The sequence below is a fragment of the Cimex lectularius genome, unplaced genomic scaffold (assembly GCF_000648675.2).
Source record: "Cimex lectularius strain Harlan isolate CLEC.00 unplaced genomic scaffold, Clec_2.1 scaffold123, whole genome shotgun sequence".
Lineage (NCBI taxonomy): Eukaryota > Metazoa > Arthropoda > Insecta > Hemiptera > Cimicidae > Cimex > Cimex lectularius.
Genome location: NW_019392886.1, coordinates 484,608 through 507,212, shown reverse-complemented (window position 1 = coordinate 507,212; position 22,605 = coordinate 484,608). Strand labels below are relative to the sequence as shown.

Sequence of the window (22,605 nt, the reverse complement as noted above, 5' to 3'; positions counted from 1 at the left end):
ATTCTTTTATGTCTCCTCATGCTTTTTTTTTGTATTTTGATTAATTTCCTAATTCTTTTTAGACACTCTAATCTTGCTGTTGTTTTATTCAGCTTCCTCCTCAAAATTATCCATTGATTGTATATGTATCTAAACTGACTGTTAAATTGAAATTCTGCAAGGATTTCAAAATTTGAATATTCATATCTGAAAATTATTTTTTAGTGGAGATTCGATACTAAAAGTACTTGGTATCGAAATATTTTATTCGATACTTTATCGCACGTGATGATTCGATCGAGAAATGGATCATTTTGGTGGCCCAACACAAGAGAAGTGCAAATTTCAATGAGTCGATTTCTTTGGGCTTCGGTTAGTCTTTTCGGTGCCTACTTTCGAGCTTCTTTACTTTACCAATTTACCCCGGATGGCGAACAACGGTTGAGTGGTCAACTCTAAGCCCTTCCGCAATGCTTTTTGCCTTACGTGAATTTTTTTCATTCAACGTTTTGAGTTGGTCGTCGTCCTACCGCGACCTTCCCTGTCTTCGACATCAAAATCTCCAAGATGAAATCTCTGAAACCTCGCTGCACCGTGCGTGCAATCGCTTCCCGCCCAAACTGTATTGATGTTAAGTTAAGTCATATTTATTTTCGCAGGACCTCACTCTTGTAAAATTCAATATAAACTGTATACAAGGTATTTGTTGAGTTGAAAAAACGTTAATGGCACGAGAGGGATTCGAACCCACGACCTTCGTCATAAGGTGGGATTGAGATGGGGAGTTGATGTCCGAGTGGATCGAGGTCACGATAGCTCAGGTGGTAAAGCAGCGGCGTATCTAGCCGAAGGTCGTGGGTTCGAATCCCTCTCGTGCCATTAACTTTTTTTCATGTCAACTAAAAACCTTAATTAATTGTAAAGTATTAATTGGTCAAGCGGACCACGAAATTAGTGAATTTAATAAACTAAAATCTTTATACAAGGTATTTGTTGAGATAAAAAAGTCAGTGTCACGAGCGGGATTCGAACCCACAACCCTCGGCTAAATACGCCGTTGCTCTACCACTTGAGCAATCATGACTTCGATCCACTCGGACACTAACTTCCCATCTCAACCCCACCTTTCGAATTTTCCCTCCATTTTGCAATTTTTATCTCAACAAATATCTTATATAAAGATTAATTAACTGAAAAACGTTATTCGGCCAATAGGACCGCGAACTCTAATAAATTTAATAAACTAAAATGTTTTGAAAAAAAGATAAGTGTGTGTTGATTAGTGACCGTTAGTCGATAATTATTCAGAAATCGTGAGATGTGGTCTGGTGTAATGTAGGTTTCGGAAAAACATTTTCTTTATCGTTTCAACGTTTCGATCTTTATTGAGATCATCTTCTCAAGAATAATGATCTCAATAAAGATCAAAACTTATTCAATTCAAGCCGAAGATCGTTGGTTCGAATCCCGCTCATGCCATTGACTTTTTTATCTCAACTGAAAACCTTAATTATTTGTGTAAAGATCAAAACGTTGGCACTATAAAAAAAATGTTTTTCCGAAACCTACATCACACCAGAACACATCTCATGATTTCTGAATAATAAAAGATAACAGTGAAAAGTATTTATTGTAATCCATAAATTAGACTTGAGGATGTAAGTTTGTTGTAAGTTGTACATGACAAGTACCCGTGAATTTTTTTTTTTTCAAAACCTGCATTAATTTTGCACCAACCCGATATCTACGGTCAAATAGACATGAAAGGAACGTTCATTTGAGTTGTTACTTTGGTTGAGCAAATAGAACTTTTCGATGTAATAACGAGGATAGTTGAACAGCCACGTGACTATTGATTAACTAAACCTGCGGACAAATTCCAGTCCATACTATCTGGAATATTTCGGCAAGGCTAAAGAGGCAGTTCGGTGCGCAAACGTGCCGAGTTCATTGTCTGCACCGTAAACAGGAAGGCTTTTACCGTGCCCAATTCTGGGGTAGTGGGACTTGAAAAGAGGGTGAAAAGTGTATTCCCTCCCCTCAACACATTTCTAGGAGGGGGTCGCCAATGTGTTTAGAGGGGGTTAAGGCGGGGTCTTCACGAAATCTGGTAGGGGCTACGGTCAGTCTTTAGCCGACGTCGTACGTTTACACGTCCCGGAGGCTCTTCGATAATGTGAACACGACAAACTCAGCAAATCACTTACGAACACGATTTTTTTTTTCTGTTGAACATTTTCCCGTTTGATTTTCTTTTATTCGTTTCACTTCCCGGACAATTTTCCTCACGTGGTACTGTCGACTTCAAAGTGTTGTGTTTGTGATTGTGCCCTCTACAGAAAACTTGTCCGCCTTTTCTCTTTACTTCTTGGTAAGTTGAACCCGTGAATTACTTTTTTCTCCTAATTTTCAATTTAAGATTAGACTTTGAATCGCCTACTTCAGAAAAAACATTCGCTAAATTATAAACCCAGTTTTGTTTTGAACGAAAAGCGATTTAAATAGCAGCAAATTAATTAAAGGTTAAAAACATAAGAATCAGATTATATTGATATATTTGGTTTATATTTCAATATTATTAGAAATAAAATAATAAAGAATACGTCGAATTCCTTTATGATATTTATTTATAGCATATTTTTTTATGGCAAATCAATATTAATTTAGTAATAAACTAAGTAAGCACGATTGAAATTTCCCTCCACAATAACTACTACTCAACACTAAACTTCAATTTTATAGTACTTTTTATTTAAAAGAAACAACGTTCAGTTTTTGAGTAATACTGTACGAAAATATTTTTGATTTTTAACTTTACTAGGATTAACCCTTTTTTAACAGCTTGTTTACGAAATAATTATTACGTGTTTTAGAAAAAAAAGGTTAAAAGTTTAACAACTATTTAATAATTAGAATCATACGCTTGTGTCGTTTCAACAGGCTGTCGCTTTGATTAAATTGACAATTAAAAATTGAACTTAAAATTTAAGAAAAAGTTCGGAAATAGCTCAGAGTCCCGGTGACCTTATTTTCCTCCCCGTCCCGTTTAACCACCCCCCCTAAAGAGGGTCGGTTCGTGAATTCGAAAGGCGGAAAAACCGTTTCGCCGTCGTGGATCGGATGAAAGTAAATTGTTATTGATTGCTTGGGGTCGTTGGCTGACCTTGGGGGTGGAAACTACCCCACTCTGATACCTGTTGCCACCCTCGTGTATCGACCGATTTCGCCGCGTGTTCCCAGCCTCCGTGGATGCCGCCCCCCGGCCTTGAAAACGGCAAATTGAAATCGCATCTTCAAAACCGGTTTTTTTTAAGGAAGAAATTTTTTTTTTCATAACACCCCTCGAGTAATCAAAACAAACATGTTTTCGTGATTTTCAACCTAGGGTACACCACTGCTAAAGATCGACTAGGTTATGCTGATAAGAGATTCGTATCAAAATCACCCTAATGCACTCCGATTTAAATCTCAAACTGATAATCGCCCTCCTCGTCTAATCTCATTCTTATTCGACCTTTCTAGTGTATTTTCTTCTTTTTTCTAATACGCAAATGCACGTAAACTGCCGATTATTGTTTAACGTAAGCGATCCATTTGAATAAATTTGAATGGGTTCCAATAATCCGAGTAAATTACGACTTGCGTGAAACACAAGAAAGTGCGGGTGATCAAAACACAAAAAACATTTCCCGAAAAACAAGATTTACAACGTCCTGTTTGAAACTAACGTTAATCAATTATCTTACCAAATCGCGTCATTAGCTGTAATTACACTAAAACTATTTTGGGGATGTAAAGAAAGTACAGAAACTATTAGTTTATTACGACGAATCGCACTTAAATCAATCGGGATTATATTACCAAAACTGAAAAAAAAAACAGTTTATATATATATATTTTTTTAAATTTAAGATCGACGAGTGAAAGAAAATCAGGCTGGTCAACTGAATGAGAAAATAGCCACTTTAGCCTACTTTCTGACACATATTTTCTCCATTCGCAGTGCTTAGTAACTCTTATCTACTATAATTTAACATGTAGATTTGATCTTTACTCCACTTGTGTCTAAATAAAAAATATTCTTTAAAGTATACTAACAAAGGTGGTCATTCTTTCGTGGGTTTGTGTCTCTCCACGTGTAAAAAAAACCAAACAAAAATCGTATCAATAAAAAGTTTAAAACACCAAAGACCTGACACCTGCTACATTTAAACTTTTTATTGGTACGATTTTTGTTAGGTTTTTTTTACGAGTGGAGAGACATAAACCCATACGAAAGAATGATTACCTTTGTTAGTATACTTTAAAGAATGTTTTGCATTTAGACTCAACTGTAGTAAAGATCAAATCTACATGTTAAATTGTAATAGTAGATAAGAATTACTAAGCACTGAGTTGGTTGAAAATATATATCCGAAAGCTCGGCAAAAGTGATCATTGCCTCATTCAGTTGACCAGTACCCGATTTTCTTCTAATCTTATAATACAGATTAAATAATTATATCATATAATTCGAATAGATTTTTCATATTTCCAGCTCTAGAGCATCAAAAGACCACACAAAAAAAATTAAAACTGCTCTTCGTAAATAAAATGTACAAGTTCAAAGCTCAAACCGCGACAATATAAATCGTTACGTGCAATTTTTGTACCCTAGTCAGCGTTTTTTATTATTGATTATTCGTCGAATTAAATATCGTATTACACCGCGTTGTTTTCCTGACGAAGTGGGTTTGTTGAGAACAGGGCAAATGCGTCTGACAAAAGGCGAGAATAGGACCTAATTCGCAGTAATGCACCTACCTGTTACCGAGGTTATTACGAAACTTCAAGTTTTATTTTTCCCAAATTACAAGTTTATTTGGAACAAAAATAAATTTAGGAGGTTGTATGAAGGTAGATACGGAGAATATAATAGACGGTTTTTGTTAGCCACACCTTCAAAGCTGATTTTGTTTTAATCATTCGATTTTTTCTTCTTAATAATTACAGTTTTTCAAATATTGTTAGTTGGCGTTGGTAATTTGCAAGTTTATTTTTGGAATAACGGCTTAATTGTTTAATGAGTTCAAGTTTACCATTACTTGAATTGAAATTTGAGATTTAACTCTTGCCCAGTTTAGTTCCAAGCGGAAAGTTTTGTTTTCGCTCTGAACACAGGCTTCATAATGTCGTCAGGTATGTTCGAGGCTCATTAAAAAGAATGATACCTGATAAGCCGAGGTACGTGTTTTCGGCAACTGGTGGCCGAGTGAAAGTTTGAGAGTTGTGGAATTTAAGCTTCCGTTATACGAGTTTAAGTGTACGACGATTTTAGGATGTTCCGATATGAGATGGAACGCCTTGTCTTTCAAGGTATACATTTCAACTTATTTCTTAATTTTATATCTTTCTCCGTTGCTAAAAGGTTAAGAACCACAAGAAGAATTAGAATCGGAAAAATAAACCATCGAATCTGACGTCCTTCCCTAAAAGGTCAGAGGATTTGTTCGACATCACGTAAAGGATTATAAAAATAGACGGATCTTTGGCCCAGGACATTTGTCCGAGGGATGACGACACTCGTGAAGAGGGTGGCAGTGTTTTCGAAAGGGGTGACAGGGTCACGCGTGTGACCTTGACCCCCGCACAAGTTCAACGCAGGTCGTGGATAAGATCGATTTAGAAAAAGGGCGGACTGGGTTGTCAAGGGTCAGGGGCTAAACCACTAAGGGAAGATCTTTTATAACAGTTATAACACATCTAATTTATTATTATCAACATTGTATTTAAAATGTTATCATGGTATATAATTTTTTATATTAATTTTGATTTTTAAGCTATTTTATTTAACGCAGTTTGTCTTAATTTATACACGTTTATTTCCGTGTCTTATATTAAAAATGACTAATAGACCACCAGTCAAAAAGAAAGACGAAAATAGGCAGATCCGCACTGAAGATGGCGAGACGGCCTAAACACGTCTGACCAAAATAACCAAAAATTCATCACCTTGTTCTTTTATTTGTTTTTGCTTTAAAAATAAGAAATGCAACCATATTTGAGAATTGAAAATATACGAAAGGTCGTATTTCTGGCAAGTTCAAAAATTGATTATAACTGTTGTTAATTGTGACTTTGGGGTCGGCCGGTTGCACTTGTTCCAGCGGTGTCAGGACTGCTCTAAGGAGGAAAACTAGCCCTGGAAACCAGTCTGAAATAACACTGGAAATTAATCGCCCGTTCTGCGACCGAGTGCCACCTCCTTCCATCGCGTTATCGAGTCAGATTCTTCGTCCTTTGTCTTTGACGAGTTCGCCGATGGTTTATGGCCTGTTCGTGAGCGGAGAGCCCTGGTCCCGGACAGTTATCGGCTCGCGTCCGGATCCAACGACGTTTGTTCCCACGTGTCGGCGGGTTTTTGTGCTTCGAAGGGGCCTTTCTCCCGTTTTTTTTCGTTTTTTTTTTGGCAGGAAAGCCCCTGAAACACACTTTCGGAAGCCGATTCTCTAATTTGCCGCCTCTTACTTCTTTCTAAAAGGTCGGATCAAGGGTCAAATGCTCTATCGAAGCTTAAAGTTTAACGTTCATTGTGATAAAACGACAGCGGAGAAAAAAGGCGAGTGAAAGTATTCATTAGCGTAATCCACAGTATTGAGTAGTATATTGTATTCTATTGATGACAGAAAACCCATTTTTTTTTGTCGAAGAAGAAATTGAGAAACCGTCAGTTATAAAAAAAAAGAATAATTATTTGGGGATCGTGAGATGCGGTCTGGTGTGACGTACGTAGAAAAACATTTTCTTTATCGTGCCAACGTTTCGATCTTTATTGAGATCATCTTCAGGGCTCAAAGTGTTTGTTTTCCGTGTAGATGTGTCGTTCTGTGGTTGACTGACAACACGACAGACAAGAATGTCACATCTACACGGAAAACAACCACTTTGAGCCCTGAAGATGATCTCAATAAAGATCGAAACGTTGGCACGATAAAGAAAATGTTTTTCTAAAACCTACGTCACACCAGACTGCATCTCACGATCCCCAAATAATCATTGGTTAACGGTTACTAAACACTACTCAGAAAAAGAGAATATTCGTCATCATGGGCAATCAGATTGATTGCCTTGTATACCTAAAAAAATTATTATTATTACTTCTATTATGTTACTCGTGTTTATAATTTGTATGCACATTATTTCCCAATGTCTATATGGTTGCTGAACTTAATTTTTCAAAATGGAAATATGTAGGAAATTTCGTCGATATCGCTAAATTCGCTGTTTAGCAGACGTGTTTCGGGATTTGGCCGTTTATAATATTTGAGCTTTTGATGTTGTTGACGTTTGTCTGAAGATATACAAGCGCCGAAACGCAGACAGACCAGGGCATCGAGGGTAGGCAAACCAAAATGATCGATCGATGACGACTAAATTTAAGGTTATCAACCGGCAGACGACCAAGTATGGAAATGTCCAAGAAACGATTGCTTTTTTTAAATTCACGTAGTTTATTGTATTCTAATGGTGTCGTGTTAAAAGTTCAATCTAAATACCAAATACTGTGTAGTCCAGCAAATCCGAAAACCGCTAATTCAAAAGTCTGAATAGTCATATTCCTATTGACGGATTGGATTGTTTTAAAATTGAATATTTAGTTTTTTGTATAATATTAATATTCAGTTATTTTGGCTTTGCACGATGTAAACTGTCCTGCCGATTTTTTGCATTTTATCCAAAAATTTTGAGGAGTGCGTGGTGATGAGAATTTTTTGGTCCTTTCCGAACGCTTTGGTGGCTCATCTTTGTTTGTTTTTGTCAGTTATTCTGGTTTCTATCACTATTTAACTTCTTGGTTGGACTTTTTGTATTTAGCAAAAAAAAAAAGTTTTTTCCTTCGACATATCTCTTGTGATAGTACAAATTTCTTCAGACGGAGAGTTCAAACGACTCCTAACTGTCTGGCATGATTCTGTGAAACTTTCTACAATCGGATTCCCCTCCGAGGAACAGGTTAATCCAACACTTCATATATTTCATCCTGCCTACCTAAAATTTGAAACAAGTTAAGATTAATATTTTTTCACGGAAATTATATTTTCAAGGTTCGTAAGAGGATTTTGCAAGTCGGATTTCTTTTAAATATAATCCATTTTGCACACTGGTCCCGTTTTATCGCCGGAGTGAAAGCTGGAGCATTTTGTCGTGTGCGAAGTTTGTTGAATATATTGAATAGTCATGCATCAATAATAAAGAAAGTATGAACAGTTAATTAATATACGTTCGATTGTACCTAACAAATACGTTGTTCAATTACTAATTAAAAGAGTTCTGATAGTTTTTAGTAGTACAAAAGCGGCGGATTAAATTACATACCATAAGGTAAACCTTTACATAATCCTGGTCAGGGATGAAATCTATCGATTATATCTAAAACTGTGACGGTTTTGTTGCAGCTGTGATAAATTTTATCAAATTCAGTTTTATCTCTACGTTGGAACTAGGTTATGAAATCAGACCGTTCAAGTGCAGTGTCACACCGTATCCTCTGCTTTTATTTATATTCCTTGTCGGCATATTGTCTTACTATGTGAATGTTATCTATTTTTCTATAATATTGGACTTTCACCGCGAAGGGTTGTCTTGTGCTTACACTAGGGTCACCTCAGAGGAGTTCACCTACCCAGTTATGCTGCTGAGTCGCTAGTATCCCACATAAGACAGATGCTCATGAGATCGTCTCTTCCTAACCAACGGGTGTTTTTGACAGCTAGGTCATTTCAGCCCACAACGCAAACCATAATCTAACTTAAACTAACCAATTTCTATAACGCATTCACACAAATAAATACATTCTAGACATCTATGTAAATTACACTCATAAGTGGATGTAGTACCCGATATTCCTCCATCTACACTAGGGGTAGAAATGGTGAATGATGGAGTTAGTGCAGTGTTCAATCCTTTTTTTTTTTTTTTTTAAAAGATAGTTTTTACTCACATTAAGTTGTTTTCTAACGATTCGGATTTCGAGGCCTTAGCTCATCGTCAGGTTTTGTAGAAGAACTATCGTTTTTAAAAAAGGATTACACTAGGGTTATTCACGATTTTTGTTTTAACTCTGTTAACTGTGTTAGGTCGTGTTAGATCGAGAAAAATGATGACGCAGACTTGTAAGAATCGGACAATTAACATTGCTCGATCTAACAGGCCAAGACCAATTCTAGATGTTAGGTCGAAAATGTAGTCACATTGCTCTCCGTTAGGGCGTAGGTAACCAACATGGCAGCCATGAATTTAACAGCTGTTTTTTGTTTACATGTATTTTTATCCTTAAATACGCATTAATTGAATTATACCAAAACATTTCTTTTGTTAATTTCTGACCTGTCCTTTACTCTCATTCATAGTAGATACATCCCATAACCTATAAAGTTGTAGGTTACAAGTTAAGTATGTCGGCACGCATTTTTAGTACTTTTCGAGTGCATAGATAATTTTTTGAATGAAACAGTTGATTAATTTTCCTTTTTTATTAACTTCTGGCATTTTAATTTAACACAAAACAAAAACAAAAAACAAGAAGCCTTCAAGGACTGTTATAGCTTTATTTTTGGTTCTACCAATCGCCACGCATTGCGGAAAAATGTAACGATTAACATTCTAAGAAAAGAAGGGGGCATTCACTGGACATTTCTCTATTCTAGTAAACACAGATTAATATCTAACAAACATCGTGAACACCCCTAATTAATAATCTAATCCAAATTAGGTCTGATGGGGTACTTTAATAAATATTCCGCCATAGAACCTAAACATACACACTGCTGGAGGGGCGACGCTGTTTCACCATCAGCCCTTACCAATCACACTAATGTCACGCACTCAGACAAAATACATAAAACAGATCTATAGAAATAAAAAGACCCATGTCCTATAAAAAGAGGAATAAATGACCCAGGAACTCGCTACCGTGGCCCAGAACCATTCTTAAATTCGGAGGCGTGCCTACACGCTCTCTGTACGGAGCCAAGGCATGGCAAGCTTCTATTATGTGGGACACGTCGAGCAACCTTTCTCTGCATTACGGGCTCCTGCGTGGCTTTGGCTTTTTTTGTCATATTGAGCGAGAAATTTTTTTATTTGATATATTGGAACCTGTTGAGGTTTAATTGGAAAAGAAATATTTTCTATAAATATTTATTTAGAAATCGTGAGATGCGGTCTGGTGTGATGTAGGTTTCAGAAAAAATTTTATTTATCGTGCCAACGTTTCGATCTTTATTGAGATCATCTTCAGGGCTCAAAGTGTTTGTCTTCTGTGTAATTATGCCATTCTTGCGTGAGAGTGCACTCTCGACACGCAAGAATGGCACAATTACACAGAAGATAAACACTTTGAGCCCTGAAGATGATCTCAATAAAAGATCGAAACGTTGGCACGATAAAGAAAATGTTTTTCTGAAACCTACATCACACCCGACCGCATCTCACGATATCTGAATAACTATCGATTAACGGTCAATAATGTCTACACATAAATATTTATTTAGAATTCGTGAGATGCGGTCTGGTGTGATGTAGGTTTCAGCAAAATATTTTCTTTATCGTGCCAACGTTTCGATCTTTATTGAGATCATCTTCAGGGCTCAAAGTGTTTGTCTTCTGTGTAATTGTGCCATTCTTGCGTGTCGTGTCGAGAGTGCATCTCACGATTTCTAAATAAATATCGATTAACGGTCACTAATCACCAGACATTTTCTATAAATATTTATAATAAACCTGTGCTCAGTATTGTTGAGTTCGTTGCTTCTTCTTTCTAGCTTTATCAGTTCTTGACCATCAGAAACCCTGACGTAGATTATTGTAATTAAAGGTACTTTACTTTCCTTAAATGAGCAAAAAGGTCAGACATTTATTTTTATAACTGACAATATATTGAGTTCTTTTACAATGACAAGTCATCAAATCGTGACTTTCTTCGTCGGCTCAAGCACAGAAAGTGACTCAGTCCGAAAACTAACCTCGGAGTTAGTTAACTTTTATCACATTCGAGACGCGCGCTATCACCCCCTTTTATCTGGTGTGTTATCAATTACACATTATTAGGCATTAGCTGATAGGCTCATTAATCTACTCAGAACCGGCTTTTCGAAACGTTGAGATATCACCGCCATCCTTTTTTATCTCGAAAGCGTTGTGTATGATAAAATAAATTTTAATTATTACACCCTAATTGGTACGAATTGTAGGTAATTAATTGGGTTAAATTTTACAATTTTCATCACTTTTACATTCAGAAGACACTATAAAATGTCTCACACACGGTGCTCAACGTTGTAAGGTAAAGGTCCCCAGTTCGAACCCAGTTGCAGTCGAATCCGATGTGCTCAAAAGCGTAAAACCATAACAACAGAAATTAATGATTAAATAAAACGTTTCTTTGTAAACAATCGTAGTCTTTTGTTCAATTACATTTTTATGAGATTACACTTGAAATTTCCGTTGATTGTTCGTTTCTTCGTAGCAATTTTGTTATCTTAAGTCCGCAAATTGTAAGTCGGATTGTTTCAAACAGCAATTAATTGACCCCGGGGACAATTGTCCCACATAAAATGGAGCGTGATGATTGATTGATCGATCAATTTAGTCCCATTCCGATCCTTTGTGAACGCTGTCCGATAATCATTATGCCAAACGTCCTTCACATAATTGATTATAATTCGTTTATTATAAATAATACGTTGTTATTTTTATCAATTTATACTTGCTTTCGTAACAGTCTGGATGTATTTTAAATGATTTTAACGACGAATATTTGAAATTTCGGAATAAATAAAGGGCTTCCTCGTAGAGTGAAACATCAAAGACCAGATTGGCCACGAAGTGCTGTCATAGTAACATGTAGTCATAGCAACTCCTTTGGCCTCTCCTGACACATCGGATTTTTACAATTTTGACGTTTTAACCTTTTTCAAAAAATTCTCCAGCCACTTTAAACCACCGATAATGAACATATAAAAATCGTCGTAATGAGGACGTTGAGGGTGGTAACTTGATTTGTTTTTTTGTTTTTAAGTTCGAAACCTTAATAAATAAATTCAACTTATCGTTTATGAAATTTTTGTCTTTTTCTGCGGATTGATGAATAATATTGCCAGTGACATAATCCTAGAGAATTAACGTGTAAATCTATAGAAAGAAACTAAGATGACAACACAAACACAATTTGCTGAAATGCCTCAGCAAAAATAGGATTATACATATAGAAGAAGCAATAAGGTGAATTTAAAATAAAGAAAATATATTCTTCATAAATTTTTTAATTATGAAACTATTTCTAATTATTAATTATTATTAACAAATATAATTTTTTTCTTATGATCTGATATATTTTTATAACTTTATCTATCTTACCTTTCCATCTTTATCTTCTCAGCTAAGCAAAGCTCATAAATTTCTCATGGTTGGAGTAATAAATTTTAATATTCTAAGTAGATGTTTAAATTTGTTAACCGTTTTGAATCGTTAGAAAATGATGAATGAGATATTTTCTTTTGGAAGGTTGACGATGGTTGGTATTGAATGTTTTCTTTCATTCTTTCAAATTCGCCTTATTCATAACCATCCCGAAATTACAATATTAAGTCCGATATCAATCACATAACACAAAAATTGAAAACTGGCTAATTACTTTGTTTATTTTAAGTATTAAGCAGTAAAATTATTGAAGTAATATTATGGCACACGCAAACAAGAAAGACACATCTACACGGAAAAGAAACACTTTGAGCCCTGAAGATGATCTCAATAAAGATCGAAACGTTGGAACGATAAAGAAAATGTTTTTCTAAAACCTACGTCACACCAGACTGCATCTCACGATCTCCAAATAGTAATATTAAGCCTAAATAACGTTTATTGGTCCGTAGTATTCTTTCGATCTTGGTTGTGTTATCTGGTGTTAATTTTTGTGTGTAGAAGGCAGGCGGTGTTCAGTAAAAGTCTGAAAATACTTCTTTTGACAATTTGGTAGAAGAAGAAGAAAAACATTTATTTTTTCATTCTAATAATACACAACTCAAATTTATATATATATATAATCCATATTAACGAGATTAAAAAGACAAACACCAGTTTTCTCAAAGGAAAAAGTATTCCTTGAAAACCAAATTACTTTACGACGTCTTAAGTACTATTTAAGTACTTTCCTCTGGTCGAGGTATGCCTGCAAATCTATNAGAGAATGAGAGAGAGAGAAAGAACGAAAGAGAGAGAGAGAGAGAGAGAGAGAGAAAGAAAGAATGAGAGAGGGGCCATGGGTGATTAGAAAAGCTGAAAATACTTTTTTGACTTTCGCGACGTTTCGGTACTTTTAGTATCTTCTTCAGGCCAAAATAACACGGACTTAACGTAAGTTGTGGTGTAACACACATATATATATATAATATCATAACTTACTTTAAGGTACTAGCACTACCGAAACGTCGATAAATCAAAGAAGTGCTTTCGGCTTTTCTAATCACCCATGGCCCGTACAAAAATAATAACACCTAATTATTTGTACGTACAAATTTGTATAGAGTTCCAAAAAGTAAGGGTTTTCATATTTGTAATAATGATCTTAGACCTAAAGGATTCTTTCCAAAAATAATAAGCAAATAAATAAATTAAAATGTTTAATCATGAAAGATTCTCCAAAATCTATTCCTTGCAGAAATGTTACAGAATTGGACCTGTAATTTTGAATTTGGATACGAAAATTTGATTGAATCTCCGACCTTTGTGCCATTGGATTATTAAAGTCAAAAATTAATGTTCGCGCGTGTGAGTGTTAGGGTTCGGGTGTAGAAGCTGAAATAGAATAAGTACAAAATAAGAATGTAGAAAAAAATTGAAATAAAGACCGATCGTGTAATTTAAACCAATTATAGCAAGTAGCAAGTGACATACTTTCTAAATCACATTTAATTATTTATTAACCCTAAAATTTAGTTATCGATTAGCCTAGATTTTTTCGTAAACTTGACTCGATTTGTTCTCTGCGACCTAAGATTGCCATTTGTCCGTGAAAGCGTCGTTCAAAATTCAAATTGTAAGGATTTCCAGGAAAAGGGACGGGTTTTCCGTGGACAGCAACCGCGTGAAAGGTGCTAATGTGAATAGCTGCACGCGAGTCAAGGCTACCTCGATCCCCTCCTACACACGAATTAATATTTCCACCTGTTCGCATTCCACAGGGTCGATAGTCGATCAGGAGGAATCCTTGGGCAAACTAGTATGTCTAAATAAACCGACTTCCTTATTTCGAAAGAGCTTGTATCGACGGACCCGAGGTTACGTCAAACCAAGTACGGAGTATTTCGCTTTTTTTTTGTTCGCCTGCCATCAGTCAGCTTTATCACAAAATTGTGCTGAATTAGCTGTTTGAAGGAAATAGAGATATTGCATTATCTAAGAGTTTTGTTTTGACACAGCTCCGGTAACAGCGAGATTGGAACTACTTTTTAAAATTGCTAAAAAAACATTTAAAGTTTGTCAGATTTTTTGTGAAATCGTAATATTTTTGTGATTTGGTGAATAGTTATTTGGTAGTTCTTTCGTATTATTGTTTTTTTTCCATCAAAATTATTTCATTATTCAATGATTGAAGCGAACCAAATTCATGCAAAAGATCTAAAATAGTACAGTCGACTTATGTTAATTTGAAACTTGCATAATTTGGGAGTTCTCTCGTATTATTGTTTGTTTTCTATCAATAGAATATGTTCAGTGATTGAGGACAACCAAATTCACGGAAAAGATATAAAGTCCACTTATGTTAATTTGAAACTTGAACAATTTGGTAGTTCTCTCGTATTATTGTTTTTTTTTTCGATCAAAAATATTTCATTGTTCAATAATTGAGGACAACCGAATTCTTGGAAAAGAGCTAAAATAATACAACAGTCGACATATGTTAATTAGAACTTCAATAATTTCTCTCTGTTCTCTCGTATTATTATTGTTTGTTTTTCCATCAAAAAATTTCATTGTTCAATGATTGAAGACAACCAAATTCATGGAAAAGATCTAAAATAGTACAGTCGACTTAGGTTAATTTGAATTGAATAATTTTGGTAGTTCTCTCGTATTATTGTTTTTTTTCCATCAAAAATATTTCATTGTTCAATGATTGAAGACAACCAAATTCATGGAAAAGATCTAAAATAGTACAGTCGACTTATGTTAATTTGAATTGAATAATTTTGGTAGTTCTCTCGTATTCTTGTTTTTTTTTCCATCAAAAATATTTCATTGCTCGACGATTGAGGACAACCAAATTCATGGAAAAGATCTAAAATAGTACAGTCGACTTATGTTAATTTGAATTGAATAATTTTGGTAGTTCTCTCGTATTCTTGTTTTTTTTTTTTTCATCAAAAATATTTCATTGCTCGACGATTGAGGACAACCAAATTCATGGAAAAGATCTAAAATAATACAACAGTCGACATATGTTAATTAGAACTTGAATAATTTTGGTAGTTCCCTCGTATTCTTTGTTTTCTATCAAAAAAATTTCATTGTTCAATGATTGAGGACAACTAAATTCATGGAAAAGATCTAAAATAATACAACAGTCGACATATGTTAATTAGAACTTGAATAATTTTTGTAGTTCTCTCGTATTCTTGTTTTTTTTCCATCAAAAATATTTCATTGTTCGACGATTGAGGACAACCAAATTCATGGAAAAGATCTAAAATAGTACAGTCGACTTATGTTAGTTTGAACTTGAATAATTTTGGTAGTTCCTTCGTATTATTGTTTTCTTTCCATCAACAATATTTCATTGTTCAATAATTGAGGACAACCAAATTCATGGAAAAGATCTAAAATAATACAACAGTCGACTTATGTTTGAAATTGGAAAATTCGAATTTCTTGATAATACAAACTCCTCAGCAGTCTCTTTGGTGACTCGAAAAATTCTGTGTATGTTGATATACTCGGTTATACGAAATATTTTTCGTAACTGCGGGAGAAAGAGCTTTCTATAGATCGAAATTGACCCACTATTTACAATTTGAACTTTTTCTATTTAAATTCCTCTAAATTTCCATTTATGGTTTACTTCCTTACAGCCTATAGTTTCTTTGAGTTTTCTCTAGTTTGTTCGGCGGTCAGAGTTTTGCCAATGTGCTCTCAGCACTGGTCACTTTAGAAAATCATTTAGGCTGAACGTCAGGCCACATTGAAACAAAATTTTTTTAATAATGCATTACAATGTTCAATTTTACAGTTGATCTGATAAATGGAATTATTTTTGTCATTCCTTGGGTTTCGTAATATCAAGAGTCTACCAGTAAAATATTGGATAGTTAAAATTTATTCTATTTTCCTTTCTTTTTCTCCAGTTTTCTTCTTTCTATCTAAATTTGGCCAGAATGTGCCGAAGAATTTTAAGGGTACACTTCGGTTTGGCTAGCTGTTACGAATTGAAGAACCTTGATCAATTAAGTTGAAAAGCGTATTGACCTGAATGAGAACCGAATATAGGCGGGGACCCATTCGAGATTCCATCAAACCGCTGAACAGTCATCAGCTCCCTGGCCTGTCAATAATATTTCACAAATTCTTTCTTATCTGTCATCAGTCCATTTTTACGATCCTTTCATTCTGTTAAAGTTCGATCATTTTCACGAAATTTACTGTCTGAGAAACCTGAAATTCTTCGACGTTTTTTTTTCCTTTAATTTATCAATCGATCCGAATACCTCAGGTTATCTGCTGTAAACGTGGTTGAAACGCTTTCGTGCTTTCAAATCCATTTGATTTAGTCATAAAATTCTTTCACACAGTATAAATTTACACTCTTCACATTCACCCAAAACCACTTCATTTCATTTTTTGTGTTTAAAATACTTACAATTATTAGAAAATTAAAAAGTTTTAACCGGCTAGTCGAACATAAGAGAAATTTTTGCCGGGTTTCATTTATGTTTAAAAAAATCTATTGGTGACATGCCAATTAGTGGGGTTGAAATTTCTGATTCGACGAAGGACTATTGCGGTTGTTATTATTGTCGATTAGTTCGTTGGTGAAGAGGGGGTGTTGTCAATTTGTTAACTAGGGTTAGAAAAACAGAACAAGCCGAAGGAAGCGGCCTAATAGTATTTCCTTGGGGTCGTTATTCGAAACCTAGTATTAAGAATAATGGCTGTTTCTGAAGGCTGATAACCGGGCCTGAGGCTAGGAAGATTAGCCGGTCAAGGAGGAGGCTCCCTCAAAGGGGATAATTCAGGTTAATGGAGCGGAGGGGGAGTGGGTGGCCGCTAGCCTCCAGGGACAAATCCCGACCAGCTCCTAGATTTGCACACAATTCCCCTACGTTCTTCTCCGCGACACGTGCGTGTAGAAAAATTCCCTTAGGAGACGGTTTTTAGGGCACAGCGGAGCTTTGTCCCGTGCCACGACTGACAATGGCGCGGTCTCCTCTCCCGATTATCCACACTCTCGAACAATACACACTCCTCCACACACTCGGGGGGAAATTCAATTCTTGAAAAAACACACCGGAGAAAATCGAATTTGCATTTTTATATTTTTTTTCTACGTCGCCCGAGCCGGAGCCGGTCTCTAGGTCTGTTCTGTGAATCTAGCCGATCGGAATTCGGATTCCGTGGCGCAATAATCCGTTTGGGTTGTTAGCTGTGGGCGTGCAATAAATCAGTGCCGGCGACCCTTTCGCGTATTTGTCCCCCACTCAGCGTAGACTTCTCGGTAAAAATCAATTATTGATTATTTCCAGAGCTGGTCCTTAAATGGAGGACGGGGCAGAGTGCAAGGAATTAGCACTGAGTTATGGCGAGGGAGTTGTCGCGTTCTTATGTCAAAGAAAGACAAGTCGATTCTGTCTCAGGACAAGACCTAAAAAAATGGAACGGTTACCAGTTATCTTCTTGATTTATCTTACTTCTTAGCGGCAAATCCTTTTATTCCGTTCTAATCATTTCATTTTCTGTTTCAGGTATGCGACTGTTCCAGTAGAATAACAAATACTGTTGGCGGGCCTTGGAGCGGCATGCTGGATGATTTAATAACACTTCGAGCTACCTAGAAAAAGAGCGGCCCACGGCCGCCGTCTGAAAGAACTGATGACCATGGCTGACGCGCAAGTAGAAACTAGTACCAACCACCCCGTCGGACTGCTGAGAAGATACGCCGAGTACAAAAATAACAATCATCCTCTCGCTACGAATAATAATCACCATCATCACCACCATCATGGAGTGAAAAAAGAGAGAAAGCGAAAAAGGCTTAACCAAGTTGTGGACCAGCTCGCTACTCAAGCTCTCCCTCTTAACAACAACGTCCACCATCACAACAACAACAATAACAACAACCACGATGTACGGGTGAAAGAAGAATTGATAGATCCTGCTCAACCGTTGCTCAAAAATTCCAAACTCAAAGAACCCTACTGTTATCCGTCGGAAGAGGAAGATGAGGTGTTCAGCCAGGCCTCGTCGTCGAAATCGCCTCATTCGTCAAACACCGATTCGCCCAAGATCAGTTTCAGCCCCCTACGATTGAAAGATTCGTTAGAAGAAGAAGAAAGAGAGTCTCCTCATCAAGAAGCCAAATATCATAAGTCTGATCGTCATTATAGCCCCCACCCCCGGTATTCCGGATGCACGTGTACACATTGCGTATCCGGTGTGCCGATCCATTCTTTTCCAATGGACAGGTTTTATCCCGTGTCTCCCGTTACACCGCCGATGCCCGCTCCCGTGTACAGCTTCGAGCAATACCTTCATTCGAAATATCTGCCAGATATATTTCGCAGACGGTCTCATTCGGACAGCGACTTACCACTCTGGTTTGAGGCGAAAGTCGAAAGGACGGATACGTCGGTGCACAGTTCCCCACAGGAATCGCCTCTCGACCTGTCGATGAAAAGCTCCAGGAGTTCCGAGACGTCCCCCAGCTCCGGGGATTCTTTCACTTCCATACCTCCTTTGATTGGGGGCTTTATGCATCCTAAAGGCAACGTGCCCGTGCCCGTCGTCAAAGGCGACGTGGCTTCACCGGCGACGAAAGAATCCGTAGCGGTCTGGTATAATCTGGAAGTGTCCCCTGTCGTGGAAGAAATGCCTCCCGGCTCGGACGTCGCGTACGTCTGTCCGGTCTGCGGCCAAATGTTCAGCCTCCACGACAGGCTCGCCAAACACATGGCCTCGAGGCACAAGAGCAGGGCGCAAAGCACGGATTCCACCACCAAAGCTTACCTGTGCGACGTGTGTAAACGATCTTTCGCGCGATCGGATATGCTCACGAGACACATGAGGCTGCACACCGGCGTCAAACCGTACACGTGCCGAGTATGCGGTCAGGTCTTCTCGAGATCCGATCACCTCTCGACGCACCAAAGGACACATACAGGAGAGAAACCTTACAAATGCCCCCAGTGCCCGTACGCCGCCTGCAGAAGAGATATGATAACTAGGCATATGCGTACGCATTCGAGGTACGACCCGAGTAACGGCACGCCCATTACAAACGAAGAGTACCCGTCACCACAATCTTTATCGCCAACTACGGAATCTTCTCCCGATTTAGATAATTTACTTAGTGCCAACCAAAGAGAAAAAACTCACAGCTTTGAACAAAAACTGTCTCCGGTTTAAATTAAAACCATAGTTCCTTAATTTATTAGTTCCAAAAAAAGGGGGTGATCTTTTCGTACCGAAAGAAAAGCTTCCTTTTATGAAAAAGCCACTTCGTTCCGCCTAGCACTGTTAGGCGGACCGACGTCAGCTTTCCAAATATTTCTTCTCATAATGGGCGATTTTTGTTCAAAGTTCAAAACTTTAAAAACTTAGTGAGTTTCCCTTCCCCTTTGTGTGTTCAGCCCGTAACTCGATGGGCCTCCATCCCTAAATGTACAACTCGCTTGCTCAATAATATCTGCCTAGCGTTCAATTTCAAAACCGAACGTTACATTTTTTTTTAAAACTTAGAGGTAATAAATGTGATGCTAAACTTTAGGCCACTCCATTCAATAAATAATTATCAGCCAGAACTGACAGGTTATTTTTATACATGCGAAGGAAACACGTGGTTAAATCTTCTTTCCTAATTGAATGTTAACCCTTGATTGTTACCCTATTTTCCTCGGTGTGACTTTTGTTGGATATGTGTTCAAATTCTTAAATTATCTTTGAAGTTAAACGTATATGTCGAAATATAAAAGCGCCATGTTTTCGCACGGGATTTCTCTTTGTTAAGACGTAGAAAGGAGAAAGCATATTACTTACAAAACGTACTTAAAATTGTTTATATTTTTAAATATATAGATATATTTTATTCGTAACTGTTTTACCAATGAGTTGTTTGATTAAAACTGTACATATTGTTTTCTTTTGTGCCACGATCTAGCCATATGTAGTTTATAGAAAACTAAGTTATTTTCATACGATAAGTGTTTACAGGAGGAAATTTATTGTTATATGTCACATTTTGTAAAATATAAATTATTTTTTAATTTGTATATATTATACGGATGTTGGGGTCCCGGACCCATTGTATAGATGAATATACTAATGGCCTAGTCTCACTTATTTTTTCGTACTTGAAACGAGTTGTAAATTAATTTAATTAATAAATTTAAAAATAAAAGAAGTGAAATATGTTCTTTGTTCGTACAAATTTTGTTGATTGTTGACATTCGTATCGAAATGCCGATAACTGATACTAGGCTATACTTGTCATACAAGGTTTGACTTTTGGAAACAATCCAAGTAAATTTTATTGTGATTCTTGTTAATTTACCGTTTCAGTTGTGTTTAGATATGGTTATATATTTGTTTTTTTGATACTCAAAATTGTTAGGCTAAACAAGATTGTATTGAGAATGAAACATTCAAATGTTTTATTGTTAATGGAACACAAGGTCTGGAAATGTTGCTCAAAGAATCAAGAACATTATTTCATGTTAAAATTGTATTTTTGAAACTTCTCAATGTGTATGCAGCTTTTAATTTATTACAAGCCTTTTCTATAAAAAAAAGAAAAATAAATTGTGATTTTTCTTCCATTAATATTGGTTTTTAATTATTAAATTAATCCCTATGCCTTAAAAACGAGTCTTATGTTAAACAGGTAGTTTTTTTCTTTCCAAAAGGTAAATTGGGGATGAGGCTTTTGATTTTTTTTATAGATTGAAGATTGAGCCAGTTGGCAATAATAACAAATTCTTAATTCACTATTTTCGTGGTCCGCTTGATCAATTAATTCAAGACAATTAATTAAGGTTTTTAGTTGAGATGAAAAAAAGTTAATGGCACGAGGGGGATTCGAACCCACGACCTTCGGCTAGATACGCCGCTGCTCTACCACCTGAGCTATCGTGAGTCGTGACCTCGATCCACTCGGGCATCAACTCCCCATCTCAACCCCACCTTATGAGTTTTGCCTCCTTTTGCCATTTTTCAAATGTGTAATCGGTTTGGATTCTCGACGACAATTGAAATGGCGACGGAGAGCTTTAGTGAAGTGTACTTCATTTTTAAATCATTAATTCACTATTTTCGTGGTCCGCTTGACCAATTAATATAAGACAATTAATTAAGGTTTTTAGTTGAGATGAAAAAAAGTTAATGGCACGAGAGGGATTCGAACCCACGACCTTCGGCTAGATACCCCGCTACTCTACCACCTGAGCTATCGTGACCTCGATCCACTCAAATGGACTCAATGCCAAATGGCAAAGGGAGGGAAAACTCATAAGGTGTGGTTGAGATGGGGAGTTGATGTCCCAGTGGATCGAGGTTCGAATCCCTCTCGTGCCATTAACGTTTTTTCATCTCAACTAAATACCTTAATTAATTGTCTAGTAATAATAAAAAAAGACGGACAGATAAAATTTGTTTTAAATTTTTAATTAGCTTTTCAATACCGCGTATTCCTCCTCTTGCTTTAATGACATCTCGAAGTGGCGTCAGCATACTTTCTACCAGAATAGAAATGTTAATATCCTGGAGGTTAGCCCGTTCTTCACGAAAAGTAATTTCAAGATTGTGGAGTGTATCTAGTAGGGATGGGTTCCTATTCGTCTTTTTAGGTTATCCCATAAATGTTTGATTGCGTTCAAGAGAGAATAGGCTGACCAGGCGAGAACGCTGATTTTATGCTGTTGGAGGTAGGTATATACAATGCGAGCCACTTGTGGACAAGCATTATTGTTTATTAGATAGAATAGGATTGTCGTGTTTTATCGAGGGTAGGCAATGATGTTCCAAAAATTCATCCACATAGCGAGTGGCCGTCAAAGACCCTCGACGAACAACAACCAACTCTGTGCGACTCTCCATTGAAATTATCGCACACCATCACTGAGCTACGTTGAGAAGTTTGGCTTTGGGAAAAATTACAGGCTTTGTACCTTTCATTTTGCCTTCTCCGCACTTTTTCACGCCCATTTGGAGATAGCAAATCTACACTCATCTATAAAAAGTACAACAGACTGGTCCAAAAACCAATGGTTGTGTTCTCAAGTAAATGCGAGCGGTGGAACTCTGGTTCTCTTAAGAGGCGAAAACCATCAGTCCATATTGATTTAATCTTCTTCGAGCAGTGCGTTATAAATTTGGACGCCTCGA

At 36.6% G+C, this 22,605-nt stretch overlaps 1 protein-coding gene across 1 annotated transcript; it reads left to right on the top strand.

Annotated features, from left to right (window-relative positions):
* The first annotated feature begins 2,119 nt into the window (after nucleotides 1-2,119).
* LOC106673923 (zinc finger and BTB domain-containing protein 7B) lies at nucleotides 2,120-20,618 on the top strand. The gene is made up of 2 exons (XM_014406315.2): nucleotides 2,120-2,350; nucleotides 17,973-20,618. The coding sequence occupies exon 2, from the start codon at nucleotides 18,100-18,102 to the stop codon at nucleotides 19,630-19,632; it is 1,533 nt and encodes a 510-aa protein (XP_014261801.1). The 5' UTR covers nucleotides 2,120-2,350; nucleotides 17,973-18,099; the 3' UTR covers nucleotides 19,633-20,618.
* The last annotated feature ends 1,987 nt before the right edge of the window (nucleotides 20,619-22,605 follow it).